The sequence below is a fragment of the Ailuropoda melanoleuca genome, chromosome 2 (assembly GCF_002007445.2).
Source record: "Ailuropoda melanoleuca isolate Jingjing chromosome 2, ASM200744v2, whole genome shotgun sequence".
Taxonomy (NCBI): Eukaryota; Metazoa; Chordata; class Mammalia; order Carnivora; family Ursidae; genus Ailuropoda; species Ailuropoda melanoleuca.
In genome coordinates, this window is record NC_048219.1 from 80,738,616 (window position 1) to 80,756,904 (window position 18,289).

At 35.9% G+C, this 18,289-nt stretch overlaps 1 protein-coding gene across 1 annotated transcript in view; it reads right to left on the reverse strand.

Moving 5' to 3' along the window:
* Positions 1 to 350: 350 nt before the first annotated feature.
* Positions 351 to 18,289, reverse strand: part of TRIM33 (tripartite motif containing 33) — a 130,744-nt gene continuing 112,805 nt past the window's right edge. Inside the window, 9 exon segments of the mRNA XM_034641744.1 lie at positions 351 to 5,266; positions 5,268 to 5,348; positions 5,428 to 5,478; positions 6,852 to 7,004; positions 8,717 to 8,791; positions 10,476 to 10,599; positions 12,765 to 13,114; positions 14,508 to 14,667; positions 16,966 to 17,029. Of these exon segments, the coding sequence (XP_034497635.1) occupies positions 5,135 to 5,266; positions 5,268 to 5,348; positions 5,428 to 5,478; positions 6,852 to 7,004; positions 8,717 to 8,791; positions 10,476 to 10,599; positions 12,765 to 13,114; positions 14,508 to 14,667; positions 16,966 to 17,029 (1,190 nt within the window). The 3' untranslated portion in view covers positions 351 to 5,134.

Here is an 18,289-nt window from a genome sequence, read left to right on the forward strand (position 1 = left end):
AAATAAATATATTCCCTTTCATTTTCAGACTTTTCTATATCTTATTCTCTCTTTACTCTTTGCCTGGTCCCCCCATCATCATATTTTTATGAACGAAAGAGATCACTTCCCTGATCAGTGAAGTTTGGTGTCAGATGCTTTCCTCTATGTTCCTACTATATTCTGTGTTGATCCCTATCATAACACACATTGTTCTCATATACAGTCTAAACACTTGTGAAGGCAGGGACTGTATTTTATCTTCTTCACTTCTGTATCTCCAGTGTCTGGCACACAGTATACATTTTTCAAATAAACTTAAATGATTAAATCTCAACTCAAAAAAGGAGGAAAAAAGGAATTCATTTGCAAACTTTTTCAATTTTCTAATTTAATAGAAATGACCAAAACAATGTGGCTTTCAAACAAGGCTTTAAACTAATCTAATACAACTTCTACAACACATTCCAGAGCATTATAACAAGAAATATTTACAGGCAGCTAATGTATTAAATAACCATGAAAAAGAAATTCTTGCTTTTAATACACACCAGCAAAAAACACAGGAACGGAACAATTAGAAACTGCAACCTTGTTTTAAAAAATTAAATATGATTATTTAGAGAATACAATACCACAGAAACAGCACTTTTTCTTTAAGAATCATATTGAAGGGTAATTATGTGCAAAAATAATAGTTGTAGTAGTAGTAGTAGTAATAATAATAATAATAATAATAATAATAATGAGGGGAAGAGACCAGTTGAAATACTGGAAGCAAGGAACTAGTAAGGCTGTGAATTTAACCCTTTCGTGTGTATGTCTACATAGAAAATTAACAGGCTTTCAGATTGCACATACCGTTTTTATAGGCTTATGTACATGTTTCACTGTGATTTAAAACATAGTAAATGCCTACATTTTTCAGACCAGGAGCAGACAAGCACTTCCTTCTTAAGACTGAAATTTAGGCCACACCTGAAAGGGAATATTGCAGTGGCACCTACAAAATCATTTGTGTGCCTTCCCACATACAAATTTGGTGAATTTAAAAGAAGAACATTTTTGACTTTAAAGATTACTTGCTAGAAAAGGGCTAAACTTAATTTTGTACATTTTGTAGTATGATTATGACAAATATATCCAAATTGACTTATTTTTGAAGATAATTTTCTCAGATACAATAAAAAATATATAAAAGACCACGAAGGCAAACACAGGGAACTAAGATGGAAGATATGCTTTACATGCATTTTGGCCAAGTAAAAGAAACCATTATATCCAAGAGTACATGTTGAAATCTGAAATGTCTATGTAAACTGTGGCATATAAATTTTTTTTCTTAAAAAAGTACCTTCAATTTTTTTTACTCAAATACCTACTTTTAAAAAAATATGCAACTTTCCCCAATTTTTAAAATAAAATGCCACAATATATTGTCATAAGCTCCAGCATACATTTAAATTTCTTATTTTTTAAAAGATAGACTGGGTGATATGCATACAAACTTTCCTATAAAATCACCATCCAGGAGAAGACTATGACATGCCTATTAGGCAACAGACTTAAAGCAGTGTTATTGCTTTATCAAGGAGGAGAGAACTGTGAGAAAAATAAAAGAAAGCATCCAGGTTCAGTTCAAGATCAAACTGATACACCTTGAAAACCTTGGATCATCTTCAGCAGATTATTAATACAGATGGTATGAATTAAGAATCTGATTAACTAGGGGAGTTGGGGGTGGGTGGATTTTATAAAACTACTCACCGATCCAATGCTGAGTATGCAAATAAGCAGTGTTGACTTCAACAAGAAATGAGATCTTTATACTTCCTGTGTTGTGAGTGGGAACGGGTAAGGGACTTAAAAGGCCAAGGGAGAGGGGGCCACAGCATCTATTCCCATTTTGGATACTAAGAGATTGCTCAATAACATATGGTAGGCCAAAATCCAAGGGCACAGTCAGAAGACCTAAATCTACTGGCTTATTAACACTAACCACTAATAATTACATGGCAGGATACCTGCTGAGGTAATTGGTAAACCTACAATTTGCACACTATAAAACCTTTTGCTTCTACTTAAAAGCATTATTTCTTTGGATTAACTAAAAATCTCAAAAACTGTTAAAACAAAAAATGAGAATTAACTGACTTTAAAATTATTTAAAATTCCTTTATAGAAGATATAAAAGTCAGAAAATACCTTGTTGATTCCAAAAAGAATAATTTCAACAGAGGATCCAATGCCTTATCATCTCTCTGTGGTAATGATTTGATGTTTCTATATAGAGCATGACCTACAATCTAACCATACTTTGGAACACGTACATGTTTCACCTTGCAAAACAATTCCTTTACTCAGTGAATCAACTGAGCCAAGTGCTAAAAAAAAAAATACAAATTTAGGCCAGCAGAACAGACTGAGGAACACTGTTCTTAGTGTTCTGGTGGGAGATGGGAACTCAAGTACTGCAAAACTGCAAGTTTTTAAGGAAACATTTAACATCTCCAAATCTAAAATACTGCCTTTTAACAAAGAAAGAGTATTAAACTGCCTTCAGAAATTGATATTCAATGTTTGTTTTGAAACATAAATTAATAGAAAAACATGAAGACATCTGAATATCAATTTAAGCTTTTATACTTCCTAACAGTTATATTAGATAGTGGCTAAACAAATCAGCTTAGGAACACACTGATCAATGCACAAGAAAAAAGCTTCAATGAAATCTAAACCTTCATTTAAGGGTGGTTTGTTGGTAGCTATTTACTTAATAGTAAATCCTCAGTAAGAGCAATTGTCTTCTGTTAACAGAAATGGAGCCTATTAAATGTTGGCAATAAAGTGGCTTTTCAAAAAACCAATCTTAAAAGAAAAAAAAAATTCCACCTAACACAGAAATATCTTTAAGGGAACACATTATCTTTTAAGGCCTCAAATACCAAGAAATAAATATATAATGAAAATTTAGTTTCTCCCCCATTGGTAGAACCTATATAAAAGACTTATCTAAGAATCATGAAAAGGATTCATCTGAAAAGCAAGTATAAAATATTAGAAATCAATGGCTTGACAAAAGGAATTCTATACTGCTACTCATCGCTTTCCAAAACGTGCCCTTATATACATCTGATAAACTGAAATCATAAATGTTGTGGGGAAAAAAGGAAATACACATAAATAAAGCATTTTAAAATGATTCTCTCCCTCTTGTAAGAAAACTCTTCTTAGGTACCTGAAATTTGACTAAAATGATAAAACATTTCAGTGTAAGTTTTAAAGCTGAACTTATAACAAAACTGAGAAAGGAGCTAAAAGGAAGCCACAGAATGAAGTCAACAGCAGTAATAAAATCAACACCACTTACATACACCATCAGAAGGCCTGAATAATATTCATGTTTACCCCCAACACTTGTCAAGAAAAGAAAAACAACCCAAAGGAATTTGTATAATAATTTCTTTAGAGCACTTTATTTGATTCAATATGCACTAAAAAATATTTACCTCTCAGACAATTACGTCAAATAATTTTTACTGAGTAGTCTACTGTCTTGAATTGCAGAAGCTGAAGTTTTAAAAAGGCAAATGATTTGCCACAAATCTGCTGACGTCTGAAAAATATCTAATGGCAAGTCTTCTATTTTGGTCACTTTATATTCTAAGGTGTCCATACAAAAGTAGGACTAAATTTTTTAATCCAACAAAAGAGAAGCCTGTACACAGTCTAGAACGCACATCTTGGATCTGAGCATCACAAATGAAGAAAAGAAAAATGAAACCAAGCCAAGGTGGTTTATCTGCCTCAGGGGCTGAACTCAGGGTAGTAATGGTGGGTTTACTCCAGTAACCATTCAAGTGGGGATTGGCTCATTTTCAGGATTTACTTACAGGCCTCTTCTAAGTCCGTTAAGCCCCCAGTCCATGCAAATGTCCCACTTGGTGGACAGATGAGTAATCTAACCCCACCGGGTTTATTTCAATAGTTTGACATTTAATAATAAGCTGCTTCTGAAGATTTTCTGAGAAGTCTGTTCTCTATTAAAATAAGATAGAACCTCAAAATATGAATGTGAACATTAGAAATAGACAGCATATATTACAAATCCATTCTTGATAGGAACATTAGTAAGAATACACATTAGCTTAAAAAACAGGCTCAGCAAATGTTGCTGATCTGCCAGAAGTTTTAGTTCACTATTTACAAATAAGACAAAGTGAAATACAGAAAATTTTACACATTTGGTAGTTGACAGATTACTGTTTGCCAATAGTGGTCTATCAGAAAACTGATATGAAGGAAGACTGGATAAGAGCCAGTTGTCACCTTCTCAATCAAATTTAAATGTACAGAAAACTAGATTAATTTTGAAACACACATTCTGCCTTTGAGGGGAGTAACTGTATGATCAGATGATCTGATTGGGAAGTGCAATTCTGCGGAAGTGTTTTTCTGGAAATGACTACTCTATGATCTGCCACTGAAAAGCTACCATATTTATTTCAGCAGATCATTAAAATTGATTAAATGATGATCAGTGATGTTTCCTAGACTCTAGGTATAAATAGAAAATAAAAGCACTGTTGAGTTCTTTAAACCAATATAAAAACTAAAGCCCAACAGCACTGAAGTGAGAAAAAATATAATGGCATGATTCAATACATATCTGCATTGACATGAAAGTGGAATTTGAAACTTTGATTTTACCTAGAAAACAAATCAGTATGTATGTGTGTGGAAGGGGAGGCATGAAAGTTGTTTTTAATAACTGTGCACTCTCGTCCAAAGAGACAATTTATCAAACGACATGACCCTCAAGTATTTACTTGTACACCCAGCATCCTGCACCAATCAATTCCACGTGATCACCAACGTCTGCCATTCTAAAGAACCATCCTCTTTAGTAACAGAAATCTTCAAATCATTTCACTTTTGCTTTTTGTTTTTACTTTTAAAGTTGCAAATAGAGTTCTCTCCCCCTTTCTTGACAAGAAGTGACTTCTGTCCATTACTTCAATCTAATACTGTGTAAAAGCTATCAGCTTCTTCAAGGAGGTGCCCACTGTAGGCAGGATAATCCAGCGACACTTAAATAAAAGGGTTTTCTCTCTTTCTTTTTTTTTTTTAAACACTTATTTAAGTTCATGTCATTTTACTTTATATGTACTGGTCTCTCATCTGACTTTAGGCGTTTCCTGCGGGGCTGTATAAAGTCTTCATCAGAGTCCTCAGTTACCTCACCATCATCCTCTTCCTGCTCAAACTCTGGCAAAGGTGCGAAGGTTCCTGTCTGAGTAGATCTCTGTGAGTTTATCTTCAAAGTACAATGCAACTGCTTTCCCTGCCTGAGCTACTTCTGAATCAGCCTGCAAGCAAAAGATAGGAATATTCACCTATTGGTAATGCATATTCCTTCACCAAGTTTGCATGGTCTGAAAAGCTTACCTTCAAATTAATCTCTTGTGTTTCTGCATAAACTTGAACAACTTTCATCATCTAAAAAGGATACCAGAGTCAAAAAAAAAAAAGGGAAATTATAATCCTTTCTAAAGTTATGAAACTGTATAGGATAGGTGACGAAAGTCAGCCATACTAGGGGGAACAAATTGCTATAACCAGATTTAGTGCTTTCTAAAATTCTACAGAACATGGAACCACTTTCTTTACAAAGCTCTGTTACTAAAGCTACTGTGAAACCTCAAGAATGCTATCTTGAAATGGAGGTCGACTGAATACATCAATCTAATTAAGACAAAAAAAACTAATCATATAAGAAATGTTGCTTTTCAAAACCTGCCAAACCATCAACAAACCACTTAGAATTCTATCTGTATGGCAATTTGTTAATCATAAATTATTTAACTATTACTAAAGCAGATAAAATGTGTCTTTTTCCTCACAAATGTTAGCTATAATTCACAAAAGCACATTTATTTGAAAATAACTGGATTAGAAAGTAAGACAAAAAACGGGACTATATCAATTTAACTTCAAGTAAGTAAGGTTTTACTATATACTCTCTGTGGTATACTGCTACACTATACTTTTAACCTATAAGGATTTTTTCCCCCAAAATCACCTAGATGCTTCCAGAGGTAGCTATGAGTATACTTTAAATGATTTGATGAGCTTTTAGTAATAGTCATATGACACCAAATTTCATCAGCAATAAAGAAGATATTTTACTATTAATCTTTCCAAAGTTTTATAGATTCTTATCCAATTCCATTTTCTTCTCCTAGAATAATGAAAATCTTCCCTAACAATAAGAGACTTGCCTTTTCTCAAAGAAAACAAAACATAATTTCCTTGAAGGAGTCATATATTTTTTCCCTCAAGGACAGCCTATCCTTATCCTCAAAAAATTACATAACCAAAGTTAATAAAAATCATATTGCTGAGATCAGAAAACTCAACATTATATACTCTGGGCTACTATTCAAGATGAGCCACCAGAGATTAGTTTATGATTTTAGGGTTCTACATTTAATAGGTTAATATTAGTAACCTACGTTAATAATAAAATCAAAGGAACCAGTACAAATGCCTTTCCTAAATGTACCCCAAATATAAGCTATTTATAATCATTTCCCATATACGTGACTACAGACTACTTTCTATACTAGTATATATCAACCCTTAAACTTGTTCAAAAAGGCATATCCAATATACTTCAAATTATACACAGTAAACTTTCTTCATCAGAGCTGTGGATGCAATCAAATTTTACTTTTGACAGAACTGCAGCAGAAAAAAATTTCTAAATCAAATTAGAAAAATCTCTTAGCAGAAAAAAACATAATAAAAAAAACACAAGAAAAAAACAAAAACTAATAATCCAAGACTTTATAGTTTGGAAGCTAACATACTTCATTAAACCTTTCACAGTTCTTGAAGATCAAACGGACATCAGCCACAAAGTCATCTGGGATTTGGTAGTGTTGGGAATGTTTTTTCTGAAGCTTCTTTTTCACGGTGGATAAATCCATTGGTTTCTTTATAATTTTATAGTAGTTTGGTATCTAAAGAAACAAATAAGGATAGATAAGGATTCTCCAAAAATGCCAAACTGTTTTATTTGAAAATGCATAGCATATTGATTTTAGAAAACAACATACGTTAATTATTAAGCCAGCTGCTTACAAATTTTAGGTATAGTGAAGGTATTTTAAATCTTCCGGCCCAATCATATATCATAAAAACCAAATCATACTCAGAATCTGTGGCAATCTTAATGGCTAGTAAAGACCTCAAAGCTCTTATCTGTGGTAAGGAAATCTGGAAAGAACACGATCAGCAAGGGTAGCCAACCATTAGTGTTAGGACACATCTGGCTCATCAGAATATTATGACTCGTGAAGAGTTGTTTTTTTTGTTGTTTTTTTTTTTTTAAAGGAAAGAAAAAATAAAAAGAACAAAATGTATTATTATTATTATTATTAGAATGTTGTTATCCTTTAGAGGCTATAACTTTATATCACAAAGAACTCTGGACATAAAACAACAGAGGGAGAAAGAGTGTAACACAAGAAAAATTTTATTAACCCTTTAGTGATCACGCTAGGGAGAGTTCTGGCCCCAACTTTTGGCCAAAAATTTGTTACCCCGAGAAACAACTGAACTTGGAGAAGCTATTTAAACAGTTCATGAAAAGAAATGTTTTAAGTTATTTTCTACTGTAAAGAAATGTTTTGAAAGTTACTTTCTAATGTCAAGTCCCCAAACTTGAAGACAAACTTCCTAGTATCAGATGATTACTATTTGCATAAAACATCTTCCTTGTGTCTAGGCCTTTTGCGCTTTAAAATTCATTTCTGAGCCTATACCCAGTAAGCAAGTCTCCTATTTAATATTCTATGACAGGCCTGGTATTCAACAGTATCTTAATTCAACAAATGATGGTGAGCAAATGTGTGCAGCACATTCTCATTCCATTTATGAAGCTCTGAGCACCCCTGATATTCCTTTTCCTAGGGGACTAACGAGCTTCTATTCCTTACAAAAGCCTCCTTTAAGATAAACAAAGAGCATTGACTTGCAAAATTTCCAGTCCTTTCTTATCTTGACTGTTCATAAAGAGGGCTTATCTTCATAAGATAAGAGCCAGTGTGAAAGATTCAATTTTACATTTTTATTCAAATTAATACTTACATAGAGATTGTTTTCTCCCCAAGGTACAGAGCCTAGAATCATAGAACTGGAATTTTAGAAATAATTCAGTCCAGTACTCCCACTGTACATTTAAAAGCAGAGGCAGAAAATTAAGTAATTTCCCCAAAGTTTTAAGGCTGGTTAATGGCAGAACTGGGAGAAGTTAAGTCTTCTAACTCTTGGTCCAAGATTCCTTCCATTATACCTATATTCTTTATGTCCATTTTAAAAGTGAAAGAGGACATAGAAATTAAATTCAGTTAGTTTTCATGACAGCAACAAAACTTTTAAAAAACAAACTGCAATTTCTGACAAGTGAATCACATCCATAGAGCCCTAAAATTTCAGATTAAGTACTTAAATCATTATCAGGTACTGTGCTAAAACATTCTATAAAGGTATCCTATGTGTTCTTGGAGTATCCAAATGGGGTAAGAAACAGTATTAGAAAAGAAAACTTGAACCTTGGAGAGGTTGAGATTATTCGAGAAGCCTGAGACAAGAAGTCTCAAGGCCAGAGCCAAAACTCTAAAGTCTTACACCAAGCTTCTTCACCAGAGATGTCCTGAAGTAAACAACTCACCGAAGCAGGAACTGGCTCCTGGAATTCAATACTCAATTCATGGCAATAGAGGTAAAGCAGAAGACGTTCACATTTCTGGGCCCCCCAAAAAAAGGAAAACACATGAAATGTTTTTTCCCTTAATAAGATATCCTTAAGAGAACTTTATCACTACAAAGCATTATTACAACAAACTGAACATATACCTCCTATATATTGACTTACCTAACTAAATACACACACCTAAAGAAAACCATCTTGTTTCCCCATTTAGTTTTGAGACTATCTTCTGTTCTACTTTAAATGAATTTCTGTTCTACTTTAAGTGAATTTATCGAAGATAGAGTGCTTTTTTTCTTAGACGATGACTAAGGTAATTTATCTACTACTGACTGTTTATAGAAATGGAAAGGAGGCGGGGCGCCTGGGTGGCACAGCGGTTGGGCGTCTGCCTTTGGCTCAGGGCGTGATCCCAGCGTTGTGGGATCAAGCCCCACATCAGGCTCCTCTGCTATGAGCCTGCCTTCCTCTCCCACTCCCCCTGCTTGTGTTCCCTCTCTCGCTGGCTGTCTCTATCTCTGTCGAATAAATAAATAAAATCTTTAAAAAAAAAAAAAAGAAAGAAATGGAAAGGAGGCATAAAAGCAACATATAGCAATCTGTGCAAAAATTTATAGATTACTAGGTAATCCTAGTAAAATCTATAGTAACCCTAGTAATCTATAAATTATTGCTGTTGCTATTCACTGTAATTCTCTGATGCAAGCTGGACACGTATTATTCTTTCTTTTCCTGAAACGACTCCATGCAGGTCCAAAATTAAATACAAACTATGTCTTCTCAACACAATTCTAGAATTTTTTTATACAATCAGAAATAAACTGAAATGCACTTTACATTTATAGCTTTCATTTGCTTAAACTTCTTTTGATAGAAGTTTGTACACGCTGAGTAGATAGTAGAGGGGGATTTTGCAAGTATATACATCAGATCAGATCCAAGCATAACTGCAATGACCACAGAGATTTTGTTTTTGGAGATGAGACTATAGACCAGATCAGCAGAAATCGGAGTGAAATGAGGAGGGGATTCGGGATTTCATTTTTAATGACAGAAAGCTATTAGAGGATTTTAATCAAGGAAGTGACAGACTTGTTTATATTTTTAAAAAGAACACTATGTAGGGGAGCCTGGGTGACTCAGTCAGTTGAGCATCTGACTCTTGATTTTGGCTCGGGTCGTGGTCTCAGGGTTGTGGAATCAAGGCCTGAATTGGGCTCTGCGCAGTCTGCTTCAGGTTCTCTCTCTCCCTTTGCTCCTCACCCCCCCGTGCTCTCTAAGATCTTTAAAAAATAATAACAATAACACTATGTACAATACAGAAAACTATATAGTATGAAGAGGCAAAGGTAAACTCAGGGAGTCGGAGCGCAGAGATTATTATGATAATGCAGATGAACAACTATGATGGCTACCTCAAGGTGATGGTGAGGACAAGTAAGAAAATCATACTATGGTCATTCCTGATTCTTTTATTTCTAATAGATTTCTGGCTTGAGCAACAGAAACAAACAGTGGTACCATTTAATGATGGGAAATAATGGAGGAAGAGTGCAGTTTTTTATGTTGTTATTTGCTTGCTTATTATTTACGTTTTTTTGAAATCAAGCTTTTGGTTGGGACATGTTAAGTATGAGGAAGCTGGATATAAAAGTTTAGAGGTGCACAGCCAGGCAACTACAAAATACCTAATAATAAATCCAACTTATCTGACACTTACCCTTTGGTCCACGGGGCTTAACCCTTGTGCAGTTTTCCCCTTCTTACTATGTTGCAAATTATCACAATCATATTCAACTTCTGGTTTCCCAATATCTCTGCAAAATGTGCATATCCAGTCCCCACTAAAGAGGGAAACAGGCAATTAGTCCATGTAATTATAACAAAACCCACTCTAGAGGAGCTAGTTCTCTGGAGGTAAGTCTCCACTTTGTTTTCTTTCCTTTCCACAGTTTTTGAGGGGAAGAGAGGCTCTATGCTTGTCAGACCTCATAGTGAAGTTATATGATAAAAGCTTCCCAAAACTTTTCCCAGTCGTTCTTTAATTACTTACTTTCTGGAAAGCTTTATAAAACTGATATCCCTGCATATCAAAAGGGATCTCTTCATAACACCAAGTTGATGGTCAGTACTTACAGCATGAGACTGCCTGTCAACCCCAGTACAACCTCACAATGACCCCACACTCACAAATAAGAAAAGAGCACAGGATATGGAATTCCTCGGGTATCCCATACTGGACTGGCATGTATAAAATATGCCAAAAATAAAACACTTCTTCCTCATGGCCAGTCAAAAGCCAAGAATACACACACATCTCCATAAGTACAAACACATGTACATATACCCCTTACCTTTTAAATTTGCTCAGGTTATAGTTTGTTTACATCAGCATTTCCATCAAACTGTAAATTCCAAAATGGTTCATTCCCAGTAATTCTCCCCTCTCCCCCATCATAAAGAAATTCTAAGTCTAGAGATTATGTACTAGTGTGTCCCAACAGTTTCAATTCTTTCCAAAGTATCAGCCTTTGAGAGAAAGCACTCAGCGGCAAAATTCCAACATTCCAGAGATGTTACTACCCAAAGGAAAGAAAAATATGAAGAGCCTTAATTACAACATCAAAATGTCAATGCTTTTCTTCTATAAAAGAGTAAAGTAAAACAAGGCCCTTATTACATCTCCGGCAAATGACTACATCTCTCTTAACACTTAGGTAAGAATTCTGATTCTTCAGAAACATATTTTGGCACTGTTTATATAGCCACCATTTTTCTAATCCAAAAGGCTGAATTACTCGAAATGAGTAGCATTTACTCAACTAACATTACTGCTTCTCAGGAATCTGAGAGGAAATGTGAATGTTTTATCTACACTCAGAAAAAAGCTGGGCTTTCTCAAGAACACTACTCACTTAATGTCACTTAAAGGGTAATTTGGGGTAAGAGTTTGGCAAGGGGGAAAGTGGTCTGTGAAATCAATCGGAGACAAAATAGCACGAACACTACTTGTTAAGTGAGAAATGTGCACACAGTGCTACAGGCTGGCACTACCAGTTAACTGCTTCCAGTGGTCAAGAGAAAGCAGTAACTAAAAACTTCAAGACGTTGAAGGTGTTTTTACAAAGTTCTTTTTCCTCTAAAATGCCTTTCAAGAGCTTTCAAACACTAGAACAGTAAGTTCTGGGTAAGACCCAACAGAGTTGCCTCCAACTGATTAGTATTCTTAAATGAAATTACTGTGGAGCCTATAAAGATTGATGGCAATAGATAAATTCAGCTTCAATAGGAAATCGACTAGCTTCTCCAACACCCCTGACTCCTGCCTCTCATAATTTAGACTTTTAGCTACTTTGCTTACACTAAGTATAAACTAAAGGCCAGGAAATAGTCTACTTTTTGTCATTCATACACTACTTAGATTGGACGTTTCACCATTCAGCTATTAGTTTCTCTAGAAGGGAATATCAAAGGAATAACAGGCTCCCTGTTTTATAGAAACAGTATGCATTGTTTATAGGAAGGCCATGTGCATGAACAACTTTATTTTAGCTTATAAAAATAAACAAGGGGCGCCTGGGTGCCTCAGTCGTTAAGCGTCTGCCTTGGGCTCAGGGCGTGATCCCAGGGTCCTGGGATCGAGCCCCGCATCGGGCTCCCTGCTCTGCTGGGAGCTTGTTTCTTCCTCTCTCACTCCCCCTGCTTGTGTTCCTTCTCTGTCTGTCTCTCTGTCAAATAAATAAATAAAATCTTAAAAAAATAAAAATAGGGGCGCCTGGGTGGCACAGCGGTTAAGCGTCTGCCTTCAGCTCAGGGCGTGATCCCGGCGTTATGGGATCGAGCCCCACATCAGGCTCCTCTGCTGTGAGCCTGCTTCTTCCTCTCCCACTCCCTCTGCTTGTGTTCCCTCTCTCGCTGGCTGTCTCTATCTCTGTCGAATAAATAAATAAAATCTTAAAAAAATAAAAATAAAAATAAACAACAAAAAAATCAATTATTTCACTGGTACCTTGGGAAGCTAAGAAGTGTTGGAACATGACAAGTTAGATGAAAGACCTTTGGACATTTTTCACAGCACAAGAGATCCCCTCCATTTTGGCAGACAGCACACCAGTCTTCATTTGGGTCATCATCTTTGCTATTGCCATCTCCTCCAATCCTTGACGACCTGTGTACGAGGCTTCGAATCGGGGACTTTCCATTAACAAGGCTGCTGAGCCCCGACTGTTTGCAGCTTTCATTTGTATCTGCAGGTTCAGTTTTCACATGGTTTTCCAGGCTTGCTAATGCATCCAATTCACTCTCTAGATGCAGGTTGGTTGAGAGAGGTGGTGTCAAGCTACTCTCAGGACTGCTCAACTAAAACAAAACAAGGACAAATTCTTTGGTGTATGCAGTGTGTGTGTGTGACTTAAGAGTTATGTCAATACACACACATATATACTGACATAACTTAAAATTAATTTGGAAATGACATTAGTGACATAAAGGAACAAAAATAACCCCAAACTTCTTAGGCATGTTAATTTATGATTTTATAGAGCACTCTAATATTGGTTCATTTGGATAATAAGAAAATTAAACTGTTAAGCACATCGATTGTAAAGTGAGCATAGGGTTATACTTTTCCTACAAAGAGCTGACTATGATACCCTATTATTCACACAAGAACCTTTGCACAGCTTTTAAGGAATGTTATTCTGCCTACTTATCATTTTACTAAAGTAAGAAGACTCTGACAATGGTAAAAGAAATCTTTCACCACCTTTTTGCACCCAGTTTTCTGGGGCACTTTCCAAACTGGATACTAGATAAAGATGTGACACTATTCCAAACACAAGGCTAAATCCCTTTGCTCTCAAATGTACATATACTGTGTTAAATATGCTAATACTCCAAGCTGAAATGTCTATGTGCCAACCACATAGAAAATGACACCTAAGCCTGGGCAGGAAGAAAAAACCAAGATCAAAATTTATTGCGGGGGGTGGGGGGGATGCAGCGCAGGAGGAGAAGGTAGCCTTCCTTCATTCTATATTATACATTGTATAAAATGTTCTATCTGAAAAATGGTTAATAATTCATAAGCCAAAGGCAATCTTCCCATCACAAAACTTTTTGATCATTAAACTTCTTTCATGTCAGCAGTCCTAATCCTGAGCTCACAGGTCCAGGAAAATAGTCAAGGATCTTTTGTGGCACCTGGAAGGCTCAGTTGGTTAAGCATCTGCCTTCAGCTCAGGTCATGATCCCAGGGTCTTGGGATCCAGCCCCGCGTCATCGGCTCCCTGCTCAGTAAGGAGCCTGCTTCTCCCTCTCCCTCTGCCTGTCACTCCCTGCTTGTTCTCTCTCTCTCTCTCGCTCTCTGTCGAATAAATAAAATCTTAAAAAAAAAAAAAAAAAAGGATCTTTTGTGGCCTGAGATTCAAAGTGACTGTTGAGATGATTAATAAAGTCAAAACAAAATAGAACCCGATTTAGAATCATGGCAAAAACAGTGACCAATAAAAAACTAAAAGATCATTTCAAATGAGTCCTTAATATAATTAAATCTTTTGTGACAAATTACAGCTGACACTTAGATGAAAAACTTGAATTACAGAAAGAGATATCTGAATTATACCAGGCATAAATATGAGCTTACTTACATAAGTAAGTGCTCACAGAACCACTATTCAGTCTAATATGCAGAGATGGAAGAATCCGTCAAGTGGCCTCCTTGAATCCCTGACAGACCCCAGTGGGAGCTTACCATGCAGGCACTCCTCCTGCCATCCTCTGTCTTTTCTTGTTTCACAGCTCCTGAAAAACTACATATTTCATCTTCAGTCCCAGGTTCTTGCTTGACCTTCACTTGATCAGACTTGAAACTAAGACCTGTCTTCTCAGCAGTTCTTCCTGATGATCCACAGCTAACAAAAAACAATTAAAAAATGTCACGTATGTTTATACAATGTACATAAAACTAATTACATGAAAAGTAATGTTCATTAAAGTAAAAACAACAATGTATTAACTTTCTAGAAGATAAAGACACCTCATAATGCAGGTAAGAGAAATGTGATATGAGCTTAGCTTCAGATTCTTAAAAAACGTAGATCAAACTTTCAAAAGACCCTAAAAACATACTTTATGGTGTGAGGCATTATACTAAGTCATTTAAGAAGTCTAGTAAGGGGGGCGCCTGGGTGGCACAGCGGTTAAGCGTCTGCCTTCGGCTCAGGGCGTGATCCTGGCGTTATGGGATCGAGCCCCACATCAGGCTCTTCCGCTATGAGCCTGCTTCTTCCTCTCCCATCCCCCTGCTTCTGTTCCCTCTCTCGCTGGCTGTCTCTATCTCTGTTGAATAAATAAATAAAATCTTTAAAAAAAAAAAAAAGAAGTCTAGTAAGGGACGCCTCAGTGGCTCAGTCGGTTAAGCATCTGCCTTCAGCTCGGGTCATGATCCCAGGGTCCTGGGATCAAGTCCCGCCTCGGGCTCCTTGCTTGGCGGAGAGCTTACTTCTCCCTCTCCCTCTGCCTGCCTCTCTCTCTCTCTGACAAATAAATAGAATCTTTTTTTAAAAAAAGGAGAAGTCTAGTAAATAATTATTTTCCCAGACTAGTTAATATAGAATGTTGGTGATTGCTTTTCTCTATGAAGTAGTTTTGATTCTTCTCTGTCCCCAACAAATGAAGAAAACAGCATTAATAAGAGTGGTTCACGAAGCCTCCTCAAAGGAAACTCTATTTTAGCTTTTGAGGGAAGGAAATTGGGAGAAGAGGATAACAAGTAGTCAACAACCCAGAATATCCTTATCTGAATCAACAAAATGATAGGCTAAGAGGACAGGTATATGACTAATCAGTTCTATCTAGACCACAAAGCAAAACCACTGGCAAGAGAAGTGAATAACTGGTAAGACTGCACTGCTATTGAGAATGAATACCTTTTTCACTCAATTTGTACTTTTCTTTTAAAAGCACTGATTATTTAAAGTAGAATTAAAATGTCAAGCAAGTATTTAATAGCACTAGTCTTCAGAATGTACACACACCCCCAAATGGGGAAAAAAAAACACTCATGTAGCTTAAATCTTTCCTGCATTGTACTAAATTATTCAAACTAAAGTATAAAAATCAGGCAACATTTATTCTATTTTATGTTAATACACTCCACACACCACCCCATTTCTTAGCTCTGTCCACCAAAAAGACATAACAAACAATTCAGCAACAAGTACCCCTAGTGCCTAGAAGACTGTCTCCAAGCACTATTTCCTCACTAACACAACCAGGATTTCTTAGAAAAATGGTGGGCTCTAGGCCTGAGGCAGGAAATATGTTAAGACAAACCTGGAACATCTTTCAGAACAGGAAATAAGGAAGCTTTCAAAGACTACTGGCGTTATATCAAAGGCCCAAAGAGCCAAATTGAAAAAGCTCTGACAGGCCAAAGATGGAACAATGCAACCCATCAATAAAAATAATATCTATAATAGTTTGCAACATATAAAATGTTTAAATGTATGAGTTCATGAAGGTAGTAATAAAAAACTCACTGGTCACTGGTCACTGTTGGAAGGTGCTGGGAACCAACACACTATTATGAAAACAGACATAAAGAAAAAGAATCTCTTCTGCCTGTCCTACAACCAAACAGTTGATGGCAGAAAAGTTTCTCTTTACAGAAATATTCTAAAATAGTAAACAAAAAGAAATAACACAACAATTAAAATATCAATATTTTTCAACCAGTTTAAAAAGAGAGCTAGGCAATGATCAATTAATGGTTGCTGTCACAAACAAAAACCACCAAGAGTTATGTGCCCCTGATGAAAGTACATGCCACCATCAATGAAGTATTCTTCCCAACCACCTTCCCCACCCCACCCCAATCACACCTCCTGATCAAAGTTATGAATACAGAGGAAAAAAACAGCATGTATTTAAATGACACGGTGGGGAAAACTCTGTATGAGAAACGATATATTTCTTCAACAAATGTATTTGATTTTGACCTTGATATATCTGTTGATGGCAATGTTTCAAAATAAACCAGACAAGGGAGGAATACATGGGAGCATAGAAGAGATAAGACCAGCTATAACTTGGTAATTGTTGAAGCTGCGCGATAAGTATAGGAGTTCAACGTAATTTTCTACTTTAAATACATATTTAAAATTTTTCTTAAGGAAAAAAAAAAAACAATTGATAATGTTAATACTCACCTCCCTCGACTGCCAGTACTAGAGGTACTAGGGGGTCTCACAGGTGTGTGAGAATTGGATAAACCTGGAAAATAACACGTCAAAATGAGTATCAACGCAGCTAGGAATATTCAGAATTCTACCTAGTACTTACAGAATTAAAGACTACTACAATGCAATTTAGCAATTCTTAGAAATCAGACTTAGCCTTTCTGTCAAAATCAGGGATGGCATGTGGTAACCTTGGCAGGGCAGGCACCAACCAGTTTCTGTCAGCTGAGCCCAGACAGGATTCTCAGTACCCTCCTCAGAGTAACACTGTCCAATCAATGAAAACTACCAGGTGAAGAGAAAGTTATTTGCCATCTTGCCCCAAGTTATCTGGTAAATCTCTACTTAGATTCCCAGTAATTATTCTTTCTTTTAGAAGTCCTGGAATAATTAAACCTTAAAAATTCTACAACTAGAAGTCATATTAAAGATGCATCTCATGAAAAACTCACATTTAAATTTGAACTATTTTTACTCTAGAAATAATGAGGTGGTCTGTTTCAGTAAGAAATAAGTAACATTTAATTTAAATCAAAAAATACACTCCATAACCACTTCTACACTATCAATCTGCTTGGAGTTGCTTTAATCATTCATTCACAATAACAGGGTCAATAAAACAACCAGGATTTTGGAAGAGATGTATATCTCATAGACTTGGTAAGTTACAACTTTAATAGTTTCCAGTAAATTTAAGTTTCTGTTTTAAAACTGCAATTTGAAAATTTGTCTTTCCTCAGCTCTTGTTTTTAAAAATTTTTTTCAGTATCTTACAAGTTTTAAACTTGGGATGAAACCAAAGAACTCTTCAGCTGCCCATCTGTATCGTAAAATATAAGACATGGTAAGCAACGCATCTACAAATCTAGCAAAGAATGTGAACACAGCTGGGGGTTGAGGCAGGGGTAATTAACAGCTCTGAACAGCGTATACTACAGATAAATATTACTTCAGTTAGCTGAAAACTGCCAACAGTATTTGAAGAAATATAATTAGAAAGAGTAATCAGGAAAAACAAAATATGATCTGATACTATGATGGTTAATTTTATATCAATTTGGCTAGAATACAGCTACCCAGTTGTTTGGCCAAACACCAGTCTAGATGTTGCTGTATCTTTAGATGTGATTAACATTTTAATCACTAGATTCTGCCTAAGCCAATCAAGTTCCACAATGTGGGTGGGTCTCATCCAATCAGTTGAAGACCTTAAGAGAAAGGACTGAGGTCCCCAGAAGAACCCCATTGGTTCTGTCTTCCTGGAGAACCCTAATACATATACAGTTGACCCTTA